This window comes from Sarcophilus harrisii, chromosome 6 (assembly GCF_902635505.1).
Source record: "Sarcophilus harrisii chromosome 6, mSarHar1.11, whole genome shotgun sequence".
Classification (NCBI taxonomy): Eukaryota; Metazoa; Chordata; class Mammalia; order Dasyuromorphia; family Dasyuridae; genus Sarcophilus; species Sarcophilus harrisii.
Genome location: NC_045431.1, coordinates 178,867,321 through 178,886,585, shown reverse-complemented (window position 1 = coordinate 178,886,585; position 19,265 = coordinate 178,867,321). Strand labels below are relative to the sequence as shown.

General features: G+C 39.2%; 1 protein-coding gene across 3 annotated transcripts in view; it reads left to right on the top strand.

The window, feature by feature from the left end:
• The first annotated feature begins 16,197 nt into the window (after positions 1 to 16,197).
• The window catches only part of TUSC3 (tumor suppressor candidate 3), a 75,468-nt gene continuing 72,400 nt past the window's right edge, over positions 16,198 to 19,265 (top strand). The window contains exon 1 of one of the 3 annotated variants that reach the window (XM_031943147.1): positions 16,198 to 16,465. In XM_031943147.1, the coding sequence (XP_031799007.1) occupies positions 16,280 to 16,465 (186 nt within the window). In that variant the 5' untranslated portion in view covers positions 16,198 to 16,279. The remainder of the gene's footprint in view (positions 16,466 to 19,265) is intronic. The other 2 variants (XM_031943146.1, XM_003772812.4) reach the window with 2 other exon arrangements.

Genomic DNA, 19,265 nt, shown 5'->3' with positions numbered 1-19,265 from the left:
TTTTCTGGGACTATGTTATACTAATTTAGCTTGTAAGAAGGATAAAGACCGTTCTAATGAATTGGTTTTTAATTGATATCTTTTGTTTTTAAATCATCTGCATTTCACTCTGTATTTTCTCCATTCCCTTATAACATGTTTTAAAAGGAAAAAAAAAGTTATCAGTAAAACTAATGAATACATGTCTCCAACATCTCACATTGTATGTAATATTTTACAACCGTGCACCCCACTTTGCCAAGGATTATAGGGATGTCTTTTTTTTTTAATCTCTTCCATAAAGCCAAACTTGGTATGGAGAATTTTGTAACATTCAGCTTGGATTTTTGGTGGTTGTTATCCTTTTCATTTACTTTATAATAGCTATGTTTATGGTTTTCCTTGTCCTGATTACTTCATTTAGCATCAGTTCATATAAGTCTTCCTGTGATTCTGTGTATTCACCATGTTTACCATTTTTTATCTTACAGTGACATTCTTTTGTATTCCTATATCTCTATTTGTTTAGCAGATTCCTTGTTGTATATTGTTGTTCTTTTTAATCCTCCATTACTTCTATCTGCTTTATTATCATTCTTGGTTTTGGTTTTAAATATTTTTTTATGAGCATATCTCTCTGATTGGCAAATGAATCAAGTGCTTAAGTGGATAAGTCTTTTTGTTGCAAGAAATGAATTACTTTGATTAAACTTCTGTATAAAATTGATATAATGGTTACAAAGGTTGCTTCTGTTGTTCAGTTTATATTTTCCATAATTGATTATTTAAATAGTTCAGCATTTAATTATTTGTCTACCATAACTTTCTATCATATTATTAGCATTATTATTTCTAGCTTTTTACCCATTTCAATCTTTTCTCTGATAAGTTGGTGATGTGCTCGTAAAGTCAACTGATTCAGGATAAATCCCATACTATCAAAGATGAGTTTTTTTTTTTTTCTATTCCTAAAAAGACTACATTCTATCCATTTCCTTTGCTTTCCTTCCTTTTTTTTTTTTTTGAAGCAGTAAGTGTTAAGTGATCTGTTCCATTCATTTTTCAATATATCCCAATCTCCCCCAACGCATTGTACTTTTCCCCAAACCAATTGATGGAAAAAAAAAGTCAATAAAGATAGCTAATATAAAAAAGCTATTTGGCAGCAGATATAACACTCTCTAGAGTATGAAAGGCAAGTGAGATCTTGTCTCCTTTATTCTAGGAAGCCAACCTTGGTTCTGAATGTACACTGTGTTCAATTTATTAGTATTTCCCTTCCTCTTTATATTATTGTAGTTACTGTGTAAGTGATTTTGGTGGTCCTCTTTATTTTGTTCTTTATGCATTCATATGTCTTCCCATGTTCCTCTTATTTTTATTGAATATTTATTGAGTATAGAAAGATTCCATTATTCTTCTTCAAAAGATTGCCCCCCCCCAGAAGAACAATATGTTTTCAGTTTAATAGAATTAAGCTTAATCCTTTAATCTGCAGTATGTTTTCAATTTCACATCAATTCAACAAAAGGGAGCAAAAATTGCATAAGATTCTGGTCAGGGCAATGGGATAAAAAGATGAAAAATGCCACAATATTAGCCCTTAGGGACCATACAATCAAATGGGAGAAGGCAGACATATAAAATATACAGAACTGAATATAGCTTAGAACGGTATGTGAAAAGCCAAGAGAAAGAGCTAAACTAAAAAACAACAACAAAAAAAAGTATTTGAGAGAGAACTCTTTAAAATACATGACATATGCAGATATGGGGGAGGGGTGAGGTGAGTTCAGTCAGTCAGTTGCTAAATATTTATAAAATACTTGCTATCTCCCAGTCACTACATTAAGTGGTGGGAAAATCAATAAAAACAAATACCCCATGCCTTCAAGGATCTTTGGTTCTAAAACTAGAAAGGATAGTGGAGAAGGGTTAAAAGGAAGGTATCTGATACAGGAGCACGATGAAGATTCCAAAGACATACAAAAACAGAATATCTGATGGGAAATGGGCAGAAGACTGTGTTGAATCCCCTCTTTAAGGACTCAGATACAGATGCCACTACTCTAGTGGTGTGCAAGGATTACCTGATTAAATAGCTTTCATCTTTGTGACCATTAGCATAAATATAAGAATATAGGGGAGTAAGCCATTTGCATCTTATCAAGATGATTAATTTTAATAGGATGGTTATTCCTTGAAGGCCTAGAGGATCTAGATGTACTCTTTTGCTTACTCTTCCTATTAGATTACAATTGATTTAAGACTGTTTCTAAGGGAATTGTTCAAACAATAGCTCATCATGATAAGCATTTAGCTAGCAGTAGACTAGGATTTCTGAAGCTTGGAAATATAATAGAATGTGCTTCCTTTCTATGTGTTAAGCTTTCAAAGATATCTCTAAAATGTTTTCTTCAAGTACTTTTTCCCTATTTCCTTAAACTTTCATTCTGTTTAAAATATTTCATTTTTTAAAGTACCAAAATGTGCCTATATGTACTCAGGAAAAAGAACTAGAAAGCTAGAAAAAGAAATAGAGTGCTTTTGTACTTTTAATGGAGAAAAGAATCCATTTTAACTGGTTGGGTGGGGGGGTAGAGTTGAACGATAATATTGTTTACTTCACTGTGAACCCTCTCAGAGGCCCAGTTATTATTGAGAAATACTCTTCATCCTACCAAATATCCCTTCTTTTATATTCTTTATTCTTTCATATTCTGTTCTATCCAATTCAAATAGAACAGTGGATGTTTCCAGGGGGTATGCTGCACTTTTCAATGCTATAATTCTTTTTAAGTATTTGTGCAATTAAATTTGTACATGTAATTCCTGGCACTTCCTCTGAAATTTTCCTCTAGTGCTGCCCTCTAGAGTACAGGTTATCCTGGACAAGAAAGTGAAGACAGTAAATGTTTCAGCTTCTACCAGACAAGACATTTCCAGATGTTGTTCTTTGTCCAAGGACTAACCTAGGTAGGGCTTGGCTGAATGAATGAATGTCTTGACTACATTTAGCCATGAATATAACCTACTAAAGTATGAGACACTATAGGCATTCATAAAAGAAGCAGACACAGTGAGGAAATATTGAATTTTTAAAAATTGGAGGTTATTCCTGGTCTAATTCTAGAAATAAATCCTCAGACCTCAAAATGTGAAGTCTAACAATCTTTTCTCTCTCTTTTGTAAATTGTTTTTATTTATATCATTAAATATTTTCCAATTACATGTTAAGAATTTAACTATCATTTTTTAAAATTTTGAGTTCTATATTCTCTCTCTCTCCCCCCCTTAAAAAGATAAGCAATTTAATGTCAATTATGTGTGTGAAGTAATGCAAAACATATTTACCTATTAGCCATGTTACAAAAGAAAACAAGAAAAATAAATAAAATTTTTAAATAGCATATTTTAAGTGGCATTTAAAGTTCATTAATTCTCTCTCTGGAGATGGATAGTATTTTTCATCACGAATCCTTTGGAATTGTCTTAGATCATCGTCTTGATCACAGTAGTTGCTTTCACAGTTACTATGAACAATGTTCTCCCAGTTCTATTCATATCATTTTGCATGAGTTCCTGTAAGTCTTTCCAGGTGTTTTTGAAGCCATCCCATTCATCATTTCTTACAGCCCAATAGTATTCCACCATGATCATATACCACATCTTGTTAGGCCATTCCCTTCTTGACGAACTTTTCTTCAATTTCCAATATTTTGCTACCCAAAAATGATCTGCTATAAATATTTTTTGTACAAAAAGGTCCCTTTACCTTTTTTGATCTCTTTGGAATACATACCCAGTATGGTATTGCTGACTCAACGGGTATGAAGTTTTTATAACCCTTTGGATATAGTTCCAAAATGTTCTTCAAAATAATTCTTCACAATAGTTCTACCAACAAAGTATCAATAATCTCCTAACCATTAAATTTAATATACTTGACCTCTCTATAGTTTTTAACCATCCTTTCCTTTTAGACATCCTCTTTCCCCCTGACTTTCATGACACTGTTCATGGTTCTTTTCTTTCCTCTTTGCTCCTTCTCAATGACCTTTACTAATTCATCAGCCATTTCTCAACTTCTCTCCATGGGGTCCCTCTAGATTCTATCATAGATCCTTCTCTTTAGAGTGAATATTTTTTTCCTTGGTGATCTTTCTAGCCTCTTTGGGTTTATTTACTAATCCTATGCAAATGTTCCCTAAATCTATATTCATCTCCTTAATATCTCTCCTAAATTCTGAAGCCTGATTATCATCTTCCTCATTCACCTCTCCACCTGATTATCCCATTGGCATTTCAGAGTCAGTTGGTCTAACGTGCTAATCATTATGTTCTTTTCACTCAATTTTTTTTGGTACATATTGTAACTACATCACCCTGTCCTACAGTAGAATCTAAGCTCCTTGAGGGTTGGAACTGTTTTTATTTTGTCTTGTTTTTTCGTCTCCAAGGTCTAACAGAATGTACGACATACATGAAGTACTTGATAATTACTTGTCAGTTGATTGATTAGAGCCACATTTTAGTAGACCTTTAACATTAGGCTGAGGAGTTTGTACTTTATAAGACAAGAGAATCATTGAATTATTTTGAATAGGGTAATGGTATGGTCATTGACCCTGATGCACAAGCCTAGCAAAGATGTGCATTGGAAGAGATAAGAAACACCAAGCAGCCTACTAATCCATTACATTTTTAAACTCCACCCCAAAAGTAAATACACTATTTGGAATAGATGAACAGATATATTGTGTTCATCTTGACCTTAAACTATCAACCAGCTCACAGAAAATATTTTGTTTGGCCCTTCCTTTGAAGCATAGTTTGACCATCCTCTTCCCTGAGAAACATTCCATTGTCTCCTTTTGAATGCCCAAATGTTGACTTCAGGGACTCTTGGCCAACACAGTCAATACCAAGGCTGGAAATGTCAGAATTACTGTTTACTGTTATATTCGGAATAGGAAATAGAAAGGCAGGAAAAGGCAGCTAGTATCTGGATGGTTGGGAAACTTGAGACTGTTTCTGGCAAGAACACATCTCCAGAACACTGCCATAGGTTTTGCTGGGTATGGACCTGGTAAAGGGTGAGAAATTCTCTTCATTTGCTGAAAATCAAAGCATATAAAAAGGAATAATGGATTCCCAACTTCCTCCTCTAAAAAACAAACAAACAAAAAAACCCAGATACCTGTTTTTATATTCACTATTCCAGGCCATGGGAATAGGGTAGTCTTTGATTCTCAGTCATCAATCCTCTTTGATGCAAGTGCAATCAGGGGAGTTAATTTTGTCCTTTACCCATTGCACATGCCCACATCCATGGGAAGGGCCTCCTTGTTCAAGATTTATCTTTTCATCAAATGGATTGGGGGATATGGATTGAATTGAGATTCATTTAATTAGTTCTTTGTTATATATTTTTAACCAGCTTGGAGGAGATCATTTGTGACTCATCCTTGCCATTCTCTGGAACTCAATTGTCTTTATTCTTTCCTTAGAAATTATGAGTCTCTGGAAAAATAGGACCATAGAACTAAAAGGGATCTTGGGGATCATTTTACAGATCACATAATTGAGGCCCATAAAGGCTAAGTCACAACCATAAGATCAGGGGTCCTCAAACTTTTTAAATAGGGGGCCAGTTCACTGTCCCTCAGACTGTTGGAGGGGCGAACTATAGTAAAAACAAAAACTTTATTTTGTGGGCCTTTAAATAAAGAAACTTCATAGCTCTGGGTGAGGGGGATAATTGTCCTCAGCTGCCGCATCTGGCCCGCGGCCATAGTTTGAGGACCCCTGATATAGGCTGTAAATGCCAAAGGCTAGCTTTACACTCAGATTCTCTGATCCCCAACCTTGAGGGTTGGAACCATTTTTACTTTGTCTTGTTTTTAAGTTAAGTAGTAGGCAAAGGAAATTAGATGTATTCATTTCTTTTCATTTGGTCAGATGACTTGGTCTGAAAGAACACGGATAGAAATGTAATCAAGGGCATCCATATATAATTAGACAGTGACTCATAAGAAATGACTGTTGAGCAAGGGATTGTACAGCTATGAATATTTCACAGGAGAAAATGGCTAAGGAAGACAAAAACAGCTGAAGATGTCACTTGTCAAATAGCCTCTGAAATGTGTTTCTTCAAACATTGACCAACGAGCCACTTCACATTGATTTCATTTTGTCAAGAATGCTAAAAACCTTTCTGGCATCATCATCACTCCTTCACATTATCTTGGCATTAGTTTATATAAGTATAGAATGGAGTATAAGGTTTATGTTAATTTGATTCAGAGGGTCCTGTCAAAGTAGTCATCTTTGCTTCATCTATTGCAGTCCTTGGGACCATTGCAAATTGGGATGTTCCACATTCCTGAGAAATGACATGAATTGGGTTTTGTTATCATCTTTGGGATCATGAGGAAGCTAGTTCCTTGTATCACTACCCAGAGGAGAACTTTAACTCTGTATTCCCAATACTTACAGGTACTTTGTCTGGTTCAAAGTACACCCTTCATCAATCCTTTCAGAGTGAATAAACCAACTTGAAAGTTGTATTTCCATTTTGCTGCAATTTTTTATGTCTTTTGGTTTTGTGCACAGTGGGAATATTTACATGGTTATAGTTCTATTTCTCTAATAACGTCTCATTTGATTAGTCATTGGATAACATTTTCACCAACATTTAAATGTTTATTGTATGAAACCTGTGGTTTCTAGCACCCCCTCCAGATTTTAGGATTAGGGTAGTGAAAAAAGATTATACAGAACCAAAGGCCATTTTGGATTTGTACCTTTTCAATGGATCACTAAGATCAAAATACAAAAACAAAAACCCACCATCACCTAGTGGCCTATTTGCTGATGAGAGCCTCTATTTCTCATTAAGTTATTATTATTGGCTAAGATAGAAATCTATTTTGCATGACTTCATATGTATAATAGGTATTGTATTTCAGTCCTCGATACATGGAATATTTGTTGAAGCAAGGGATAAAATTCATAATTTAAAATAACTTTAAAGGAAAAATAGTTTTATGTATAAGCTAGGTTGGTTTCTAGAAGCAGACATCATCTTTGCCAAAATCTTACCTACAAGTTTTCCTCATTTGATAAAAATCTGATAGAACTTGTATTCCATTGGCTTCATCACTGAGCACTTATGACTGCTTCCATATCATGATAAGGTTATTTGTGGAGGATAGATAGATGATATTTTAGATCAATGAAGGCTATATCCACATTAATGTCCACTGAAATATCAAAGAATTGCTCAATGGCTTGAAAACTACTAAAGATGGGAGCTATTAGAGAACCATCAAGTTTCTCCCCAGTTATTTTATCCAAATAGTACCTGGGGCATGAGTCCTTTTGACACTATCCCCAGCATCCCAAATACCTCTTAGTTGATTGATTTGGATTCAGAGGACATGGGTTGACTTTGCCATTTGTTGTCTGTGTGATCTTAGGTAGGTCCCTTCAATCTTTTGAGCCTCAGTTTCCTTATCTGCAAAATGAGGGAATTGAACTGTATGATCTATAAAGTCTCTTTCATCTGTGATCCCACGCTCTTATGAAATAACTATAGAAAGTAGGTATTGAGAGGTATGAAATGCACCAATGTCAGCCATAGATAATATAATTGTTTTGTGCATTCTAAGGAAGAAGTCTATAATATGTACAAGTTTAGAAAAAATTTAGAGCAAAATTTAAAAAAGAGCTACTAAAGTAGAGGCACAAAATATGCATTTTTGATATGCACATGATTTCCCAGATAATACTTCATTTTTGGAGGGAAATATAAAATGACTTGCCTAGGATCACACAGCTAATAAGTGTTTGAGGCTGAATTTGAATTCTGACACCAGGGCCGATGCTGTCTAAGCACTCCACCTATCTGCCTCTGCTCCTCCCTCCCCCCCCCCCATTTAATATTTTAGGAGAAAAAATGTGACTTGCATCCAAATTCTCATAAAATCTCCTTTCACACATCATGTGAAACAGACATTGGAAAGCTGAATTTGGAAAACAGCATTCCAGGTAATGTAACTGAGTCATAAGAGTTTTCCTTTAGCATATTTCTTAGTTTTTTCAATAAGTATCTGAGTTTCTGCATTGGGAACTTGATGTTACTATGTTGTCAACAAATTTTAAAATGCATAAATATTAAATACATACTATATGCCTAGCACTGTCCTAAGATTGGGAATGCAAAGAAAGGCAAAATACAGTCCCTATCTTCAAGTAGTTCATATTCCAATAAAGGACTATAATATTTAACTACATCTCTGGAAAAAAAATAATTCCCAACACACACTGAAGTTTAGTCTACATTATATATTTCCCACCATTTTCTTAAATTTATATAATCTCATCTCCCAATTGGTAGTCAAAGGATGTGAACAACAGCTTTTAGGAAGAAATCAAAGCTATCTATAGTCATATAAAAATACCCTGAGTCACTACTGATTAGAGAAATGCATATTAAAACATCTATTCATTATTGGTAGAGTTTTCAACTAACCTAACCATTTTGGAAGGCAGTTTGGACCTATGTTCAAAAAGCTATCAAACTGTGCATACCCTTTGATCCCAGATCTTAGGTCTGAATTTCAAAGAGATAAAAAAGAAAAGAAAAGGACCTATATGCACAAAAATGTTTATAGCAGCTTTTTTTTTTGTGATGGCAAAGAATTAGAAATTGAATGTATGCCATTTAATTGGGGAGTAGTTGAATAAAGTTGTGCTATATGATTGTGATGGAATAAATAGTATTGTGCTGTACAAAATAACAAACAGGATGCTTTAAAAAAAACTGAAAAGACTTACATAAACTGACACAAAGTAAAGTAGGCAGAATCAGGAGAATTTTGTACCGGTAACAACAACATTGTATGATGATAAATTGTGAATAATAGTTATTATCAGCAATGAGGTGATTTAAGACATGATAAAAAATGCTATTTACCTGTTGAGAAAGAATAGAATCTGATTGTAAATTGGAGCATACTCTTTTTAAAACTTTATTTCTTTGTTTTATTTAATTTTTTGTCTTTTCTTTCACAACATGGCTAATATAGGATAGTTTACATGATTGCATATGTATACTCTACATCAAATTGCTTGCCTTCTCAAGGAGTAGAGGAGGGAGGAAATGTATTTGGGACTCAAAAAATTCTGTGTTAAAAATTGTTTTCACATATAAGTGGGAAAAAATTAAATGAGCCAGGGAAAAAAGTTAATGTAATCAAAACAACAATAAAATAAACCTTGATTTGTAGAGTATGTAAGTGTTCACCTTCGACTTTTTCACTGAAAAATTTAACAATAGGCAGAGCTTATTGAAACTGGTTCTAAACTTCACAAGGAAGGCAATGTTCAACTTGAAATGTAATTTTTTTATCTAGCCAGCCCAGATCTCAAGAGTTTACCACATATTAATAGGGATAGTAGAAAGTGATAAAAATAGGTCTATACTTGTGATTTCATTGGTAGGAACTCACAGATGAAGATACTCCCTATATCAATGCAGGTCAACACCTTCTCCATAAGGTATAGTTTTATAGAGTTATCTAGACTTCTGAGAGGCTAAATGATATGTGGGATTTATACCTAAGTCTTCTTGGCTGGTCCTATATCCACTGCACCATGATGCTTCTCAGGAGACACACATGTTGAAATACAATAAAGCAAAGAATAGGGAAGGGAAACATGGGTCAGGATTGTTTTTGGAAGAGGGGGAAGGAATTGGTCCAAAGGAGAACAGATCAGAATTCATCCTAATTCTTTGCTTAATATAGCTGATGAATTTACAAATAAAAATTCGAATAGCTTTCACTAGCCTCCTGTACTAGATTAGTGACAGCTTTTTTTCTGAGAAGGAAAATCACAAAAATTATTTGATAATTGGGGGCTCTGTTAAAATTGCAACTTTTTCAATATGCATGATCAATTAAACAATTAATCAACAAGTATTTATTAAGCAACTACTAAGTGCCAGGTCTAAGGGTAGGCGTTTGTGTACAAAGGAGGTAGACAACACTATTGGATCTGTGCTTCAGGAAAATACTTTTGGAAGCTGAGTAGAAAAAGTATTAGAGAGGAGAGAAATTTGAAGAGGGAAATGATGTAGGAGATTGTTGCAATAGCCGATGTGGGAAATAAGGTCATGAACTAAGATGGTTGCAAGGTATGTAGAAAGGAGGATACAGAGGCAAGAAATATTATGGAGCAGAAACAACGAGACTTGGCAGCTGATTGGAAAGAGAAGGCAAAGGAGAGTGAAGAGTGGGAAACGTCTGCTAGATAGTCTAAGAGATCAAAAAGTTGGTGGTATCCTCAAGAGAATTGGGGAGTTTGGAAGAGAGTGGGGCTGGGAGACAAAATGAGTTATTTTGAATGTATTGAGTATGAGAAGCCTCTAGGACAGCTGGTTTGAAATGTCCATGATAATATATGTAAAACACTCTGTTGATGTAAAACATCCTCACCCTTAAAAATTGATGACATGAGAGATTGTTGCTCATGAGAGACTAGAGCTGGATAGGTTTGTGAAAGGTATGTGACAAAGCTATCCCTCTCAAGTATATAATGGGAAGACTGGAGTAGATGTAGAATTTTGTAGACATCGTAGGCATTTTCAAATGCTTTGCTTTGTTCCCAATGTTTATTCCCCCTCCATCATTTACATTGTTTTTATAATAAAATAATTGACAATATAGAATAGGGATTGCCCTTCTTGGAGGCAAGTAGAGGCCAGATGTCCCCTTTTCAGAAAAGCTATAATGGGATCACAGAATACTTAGTTCCTGTGAGTCCCCTTAATTGGGATTTTGTGTTGAAGGTCTATGGACTCTTTGAGAACTAGGGTAGACTCTTATGAACCCTCCATTAGAGCTGTGGAGATGGCAATGTCCCCTCTCTTTTGAGTGATTCTCTTTGGGGAATCCTTGAAAGTACCTTCTTTCCCTTTTGTTTGCTCATCCAGAAAAGAGGGGGTTTATTGCTCTTTACATCAGTGGCAATGGTAGGTACAGCACACAGCAACAAAAACAGCCTAGGCTGTTGTTTTCTGCCTTTTTGTTTCCTTTCCTGAATAGGTTAACAGTAATCCAGAGAAACAAACATTTCTTGCTTAGATGGTAATTCTGAGCCAAATTTGAAAGATCCCAAGTCAGTTGCTGACTGCTCAGAGAGAGGTGATTTCCATAAAAACAGGATACTTTTATACTCCCTGGAGAAGATACCTACCACTGAGAATTCTATTACTGAAAGGTGGAAGCCAAACACTGGCTATCCAGGAGTCATGTACCATGGACAGTTCCGGTTATACTGTCCTACAAAGCTGTCTTTGTACTCCAGGGGGAGCATGGTGAGTATAATGGACCCTTGGAGATCTGGGTCTGCTATGTTTGTTAATATGAACTTAAGAGTCCTTTAGACTTTATACAATTTCTATGGCAGAGGAAAAAAAAATTGTCCTGCACCTGGTACTCACATAGTATAGTTAGTAGAAGGGATGCCATTAATTGCACTTTGGGGACTCCTACCAAGAGAGACATCTAAGAGATTTTGGGAGAACAATGGACAAGAAAGGATGGCAGGCCCTCTTTTTCTGGGGATCAGGAACCCTCAGAATTAAACCCAGGTCAAAACTGAATGCAGCCTTTCTGTGAGCTCCAGGGGCATGGATTACATCTGCCAATTCACAATATATGCAAAGTATTTTAGGGCTCTGGGGAAGGTAGCATTATTAATAAGGGGAGTTAGATCAGTCCTCATATAGGGGGTGACATTTGAACTGAGCCTTAAAGCCAGCTATTTATTCTGAGGGAGAGATGGACAGGAAGGAATTGCTTGTCTGGCATGGAGGATAGCTTATGCAAAGATACTTAGAAAGGATGTGGAATGTAATGCATGGGAAATAACTAGAAGTCACTGTGGCTATAGGTAGAATATATGAAGGAGGAGAAGATACAGTAAACCTGGAAAACTAGACTGGAACCAAACCATGAAGACTATCAATACTGAGTAATATATATTTTAACCAAGAGGTAAGAGAGGAAGATTATGGGAACTTCTTGAGCAGGGGAGTAACAAGGTCAGAATTGTATTAGCTTTTCAGGAGTTATGGGAGGATGGATTGGAAGCAAGGGAAATGAGACAGGAAGACTGATTATGAGGGGATTACAATGGCCCAGGTGAGAAGGTTTGAAGACCTGAACTAGTACAAAAAGAATGTGTTTGTGTGATAGGCCTTGAGCTTTAGGAAGGTCACTTTGGAAGCATGTGGAGGATGAGCTGAAATGAAGAGTCTTGAGGCAGGGAGGCTAAGAAGGAAGCTGCTGAGATAGGATGAGAGCCTACACAAAGGTTATTATAGCCATCTCAATGGAGATAAGGGAATGTGTGTGCTTGAGATGATCAGACACTCTTTTAGAATTTCTATGGTCCCTCTTGAAAACAGTTAATGTGAGCAATGGGATCCTTTGATTTGCACATTTATATTTTGAATCTTGCTACGTGCCTAGTATGGGTCTGGTAAATTTTTGAGAAATAAATTACCATTATATGAATGTTATGGAATATTATTGTTCTGTAAGAAATGACCAGCTGGATGATTTCAGAGAGGTCTGGACAGATTTACATGAACTGATGCTAAGTGAAATGAGCAGAACCATATCATTATACACTTCAACAACAATACTATACGATGATCAATTCTGATGGACACGACTCTCTTCAACAATGAGATAATCCAAATCAATTCCAATTGTTCAGTAATGAAGAGAACCAGCTACATCCAGCGAAAGAACTGTAGGAAATGAGTGTGGACCACAACATAGCATTTCTATTCTTTCTGTTATTGTCTGCTTTCATTTTTGTTTTCCTTCTCAGGTTATTTTAATTTCCTTTCTAAATCCGATTTTTCTTGTGCAGCAAGATAACTATATAAATATGTATACATATATTGTATTTAACATATAATTTAACATATTTAACATGTATTGGACTACTTATCATCTAGGGGAGGGGTCGGGGGGAAGGAGGGGAAAAGTTGGAACAGAAGGTTTTGCAAGGGTCAATGTTGAAAAATTACCCATGCATGTTTTGTAAAAAAAAAAAAAAAAAAAAAAAAAAAAAAAAAAAGCTATAATAAAAAAAATAAAAATAACAACAACAACAACAACAACAAAATGAATTACCATTAGTGTCAGGTTTGGCTATGCCTTTAAAATGAATGGCACATCTTGATCTTACAGGGATGTTTGGCTGGCCAGTTAAAGTTCTGTGTGGGGGGAAGAGAGGACTTTCAGAGTAGAAGGGTATACCTGTCATTTGCCTCAGAGGCTGACAAAAACTTTTTTTGTAGATGGTTCTGAGATGATATGTTGGGGGGAATGGAAGGGAGTGACCAGAAGTGGAGCTATAAGAAGTCTATGGTGAAAAGAACTCCATCCCTACAGCATTGCTACTGCAGCTGTGTGTAGGCTGCTGACTCCTTCCTTACAGACTTTATCATTTAACTGTCTTTTCAATGCTTAGCATAGTGCCTGACATATAGTAGACATTTAATATGACTGATTTCTGAATGAACTTCTCACCCATAATACTTTGACACTCTCAATTATTTTATGTTAGCATGGGGATGAGACCAAAAAAGGAAACCCTTCAACTTTCTTCCTTACCAGTTGAGCTCTTCAAAACCATGAATGGAAGAGGGAAGAAGCTAAGGAGTGCCATCTATTAGAGTGTATGCTATTAAATTTCATCATTTGTCTCATCTTGTGAGCTCAGAAAGTTTCAAAGACGGAATACCAAGAATACATGAACAAAATGGCAGCTGGGTGAGGAAACAAACAAAAGCAGAAAACTGGCTAGGAGAAGAGGTAATATTCCAGGAAAGAGGTGACTAAGCCTGGGTCATATAGAATTGGAGAATTCTAGAACTGGAGGAGACCTGAGTAGCCAATCACTTAGATGATTCCATCTATTTCACAGAAAAATAAACAGCGGCTTAATAAGGTCTAATGACATAGAAAGTCACTTAACCCTTTGGGAGGCAATGAGTGAAAAGGGTTTTTAAGTTCTAGGACCTGGGGGTCAGGTTTCACCTCAGATTCATGCTCCTGAGTGACCTCTCTGAGCCTCAGTTTCCTTGTCTGTTGGACTAGATGGTTTCTGAAGGTTCCTTCTAGTAGTGTCATGGTCCATCCCATTCCACTAGAGTTTCCTTTCCTTGATCCTGTGTAGATACTTAGCTGGAACAACCAAGTCCCGGGAGACTTCATGGCTCTGGGGGATGATGCTGAACAAGTCACAACATGGACTAACTTAAGAGTTCACAATGCCTCATCTCCGTGGGGCTCTGACTCTAAATGCTCCATAAAATTTTATTCACCTTCCTCATTGACCCTCCTACTCCCCTCAGCAGCAGAGATAAATCTTCTCTTCTTTCTTCAAAGCCCTGGTGTCTGCCCACCCACTTTTCCCAGGCAGAGAAAATCATCTCCTATTTTCTGGGACAGTGGAAGCTCTCTCAGTCCTTCTCCCATGTGCTCATAGCCTTATTTCCTCCTGTATTTTGGGGAGGAACTTCCTCCATCGTTTATTTTTTTTTCTGTATGCACTGGTTTTAGGCATCCACCTCCAAACAGGTCTAGGTCTTTCTTACCTTAAACAAACAAACAATAAACAAAAGCCCAGAAAAAAATCAACTTGGTACCCCCTCAAGCTACCATAACTTCCCCTTTTTTCATATTTACTCTCACTAAAAAGTCATCTATATTTTCTACCTCACCTATGTCTAGACATATGATAATTTCTTCTCTTTCTCTCCTCTTTGTCATTGCAATCTGGCTTCTGATCCTACCACTCAACTAAACTGTTTTCTTGGGGTAATCCAAAAGCTGCACTGCTAAATCTGCCTCCATCAGTTCTGAGTTTTTCCAGCTTTCTACGAGTAATGACCCAAACATTTTCTCTACTTTTGGCTTCCATAGCACTGTGATCTCTCCTACTTCTCTTGCTACCTCTCTGTTCTCCATCTCCTTTGTCAGTTCATCATCTCCTTCCTATTCCCAACGTATGAAGACTCTTATTCTAATCTCTCTATACTGTCTAGTGCTGAGCTCATCAGCCCCCATGGGTTTAAATATCATTGCCTGAAAAATCTCTTTACTGGACTCTAGGCTCAATTGCCAGCTAGGCATCTTTTCCTGCAAGATCCATTGCCACCTCAAACTCAAAATGATAAAAACAAAACAAAACAAAAAAACTCTCATGATCTTCCTTCTCCTAAATCAGCCCCGCCTCAATCTTTTTTTTTTTTTTGTTTTTCATTGAGTATACCACCATTCTCCCAAGGCAGTCTAAGCCCTTAACTTCAGATTCATCCTTCACTATTCCTCTCTCCCCCCCCCTTTCTCTTCTCAATCAATTGTTGCCAAATCTTGTTGATTTTACTGTTGCTTTGATCTACATCTGTCTCTTCACTCACAGGACCACAGCCCAAGCCGTTAGCTCTTCTGGCTTAGACTAATGGTAACAATTTGCTAAGTGGTAGATGCGCTACAAAACCTTTCTGCGTTCTGCCACTTGTCTGGGTTTAAGTCCTTCCAGAATTGGACTCCAACCAAGCTTTCCAGACTTGTTCCATTACTTCCCTGTGGGTATCCCGTGTTTCGTAAAGTGCGCTGTATTTGAAGCAATTTCGTGGGTTCTTATCTCCCAGGTGATGCCCCCAAGAGCGTAGCTCTTTGACAAGAACGGGCAGAGCTGGAGGGAGGTGAGAACAGCCACACCCAAGGGGTGGGGGAGGAGTTATCCAAAGACTCAGGCCCAGAGGTCTTTCTCTACGAAAGACACTTCCAAAAACGTGGGAAGGACTGATCTAAGAAACCACACCTAAATTGGGGGCGGTCCACGTAAGGGGTGGAGTCAGAATTGGAATGATGGGGACTGGAGAGGAGCCAGACTTGAGAAGGCGGAGCCAGAGATGAAGGGGCGGGGCGGGGCCGCAGAGGAGGACAGGAAAGGGGAGGAGTCAGAGAGCAGCGGGGTCTCAGGAGGCGGAGCCGGGGAAGAGGCACATTCTGAGGGGGCGGGGCGGGAGAGAAGCCAGGGCCGGGGGCGGGGCTTGGGTGTGGACTGCGCAAGCGCAGATCCTTTCCCTCAGTGGCGCGGCGTGGGGCGGGGCAGCGGCTGTCTGTGCCGGGTGTTGGTCTGACGGTCAGCTCGGGACACTCGGGGAAGCGGCGGCAGCAGCGGGGGCCCCGGAGCTCGGGCGATGGCGGTGTCCAGATCAGAGGCGGCGGCGGCGGCAGCGGGACCGTCCCCGCGGGGCGGCGGCGTGAGCATGCTTGCCCGGAGCCGGTGGCGATGGGGCCTGGCGGGCGCGAGCTGCGCGATCTTGCTGCCGCTCCTGCTGCTGCTGTTGTGCGCGCCCCCGAGTGTGGCCCAGAAGAAAAAGGAGGTACGGGAGCGCGCGTGGGGGGCGCGGCTGGGCTCGAGGGGTGCGAGCTGCGCGTGCGCAGAGAGGGCGAGAGGAAGCAGCAGGTGCAGGAGCGGTGGGGGTGGGGTGTCTGGCGCACCGGGGCCGCGTTGCCGGGCAACGCCACGTTTGTATCCGCGCTTCGACCTCATCCTTCTGTTCTCATGGCAACCGCAGCGGACACCCCCGCGCGTGCCCACACATACCTTTTCGTTAAACCCCGCCCCGGGGCGGGGCCTGTTTTTGCCTCCCTGGGAAATGAGCGGGAAGGACTGGGAGCCAGTGGGTTAGGGTGACTTATCCATCAGTCTCCTGAATGCAGATTAAGGCCCCTTGCTGTTCTGCCCCGGTCTCGTGGAGCTACCCGGTCGGGGGATCCGGGGGTGGGGCCGGGTCGAGGAGCCTGCAGTGGGCTGCGGACAAGAGCGGGGTGGCCGGGACTGCCTCACAATATGCCTCGTCCCTGTGCAGCTTGTAACCTAATCGGGGTGAGGAAGAGGACATCCGAGGCCGCATGCAAGAAAGAGTCTGGGGTCATTTCACTGGCTCTGGGACTTCCCTTGGTTAAATAGCCCCTCCAAGGATGCAGGCATCCGCCGCCTGCCTGACTCTCCTGCTGCCCCTTCCCCATTTGGTTTTCCCTAGACCTCTTCTCATTGGACGGACTGCCCGTCCCGACCTCTCTCTCCCAAGGGAAGTGCCCTTCGGTTGCCTTTCATACACTCTATGATGATCTCTTTACACTACTCCCGGCCATTGCTTTGCAAGAATGTGTCCCGCTTGTTCAAGGGCACCGGCCTATGAGTCATTTCTGAGGTTGGTTACTGAAATTAGTTCGAAGTTATTTGTGAATTTGTGACCTTTCCCCGTGAATTTCTCAATGTCAGAGATACAGAATGTTACCCCACCAGTCAGCAAGCGTTTATTCAGGGCCTACTATGTGCAGTCCCTTTGCTAAGCATTGGAGATACAAAGAAAGACAAAAACCTCTGCTCTGAAGGAAACGGCATGAAAACAGCTTGTAGATATATTCACATAGAAAGTGGTCAAAAGAAGGCGCTGAAATTATGGGGACCAGGAACTTTCCTATAGAAGGTTGGATTTTAGCTGGGACTTAAGAAAGCCAGGAGGTTGAGTAGTGGGAGGGAGAACATTCCACTCATGAGGGACAACCAGTGAAACCCTTGGAGTCTGGGGATGGAGATTGGGTTGGAAGCTTAGCAAGGAAGCCAAGGTCATTTAATCTTATCATATGGGGAATACATGTGCTGTAAGATAAAGTATAAGAAGACTGGGGAGGTAGGAGGAAGCTGATCATAAAGGACATTGAATGCTAAATAACATTTTATATTTGATCTTGAAGGTGATAGGGACTCACTGAAGTTTATTGAATGGGGGTGTTGCTAACAAAGACTTGTGCTTTAAACAAAGGATGCACTGGAGTATGGAAAGTTGAGGCAAGTTGGTGATCAGCAGTTATTGCAATAGTCTGTGTGTGATGTGATGAGAACCTGTACTAGAGATGGGACAGCAGTAGAGGAGAGAAGGGGGCATATTATTCAAAAGATGTTACAAAGATAAAAATGACACCCTGAGAGATTGTGAGGAATCTAAGGGGACTCTTAGGTTGTGAACATGAAGGACTGGGGGCATTGTGGTGCCTTAGACAGTAATAGGGAAGGTAGGAGGGGAGGGTTTAAGGGAAGATAACGGGGCAGCTAAGTGGTACAGTGGATAGAGCCTGGCTCTGGAATCAGGAAGACCTGGGTGAGTCAGTTAACCCCAATTGCTTCCTCCCACTGCCCCCAAAAATTAAAAGAAAAAAGGAGAGATACTGAATTTTGTTTTATTTTGGATATCTTGAGCTGGAGTAGTAGGATATGGGAAATTAGAGGTTAAACAGATTTGTGCAGGATAGGTAGATGGGAGAATCATCAGGTGAAAATTAAAGCATTGAGAGCTGATGAGATCACTCCAGTAAAGCAATGTGAAGGAAGAAAAGAGGATCCAGAACAGAGTCCTGAGAAACACTGTAGTAGAGAGCATGGCCTGAATGAGGATCCAGCAAAAGAGCCTGAGAAGGCCTTGCTCAGAGAGGGAGAAGGAAAGCCAGGGATAGAGGGGGTGTCCTGAAAGCCTAGAGAGAAGAGCATATCAGAGAAGAAGTGTGATTAATAGGCTCTTCCCCCTGTAGTGTTGATCAGTTTGTAATTCTCTATGGCATTTAATTCTTTACACAAAAAGTCTGTTGTTTCATCTTTCTGATTGTGAGATTACTTAAAAAAAAAAAGAGAAAGAAAGAAAAAAAAACTTTTAAGACGTTTTAACACTGCTGGAAAGCAGATATGGGAAAGCAGCAACATAATAGCAATAGAAAAAGAAAAGGTCCTGGGAAGGTTGTTTTAGGCTGACTGGAGCTAGGGACGCATTTGTGGGCAGATGCAGAGGAGTCAGGAGTGAAGCAGTATTGAAGATGAGTGAAAAAAGGAGAGATGTTGGTTACAGCCAGTGTTAGGAGAGAGAGCTTCCAGGCAGAGGCCCTGCTATGGGCCAGGCCAGGAAGGGAGAAGGCTTGGCCTTAGTAGGGAATAAATCAGGAGAAAGGGGGGGCAGGGGAATGATGCAGAGAAAGGAACTCATTTTATATGATCTCAGTCATCTCAGTGAAAATGCAGGCTCTATCATGTGCTGAAAGGGGATCCTGCCAACAGTTTGGTTAGGTTTTTGTACTCTGTTTTAATTCATCTAAAGCATTTAGTGCTTGTGACTCAATGTTAGATCA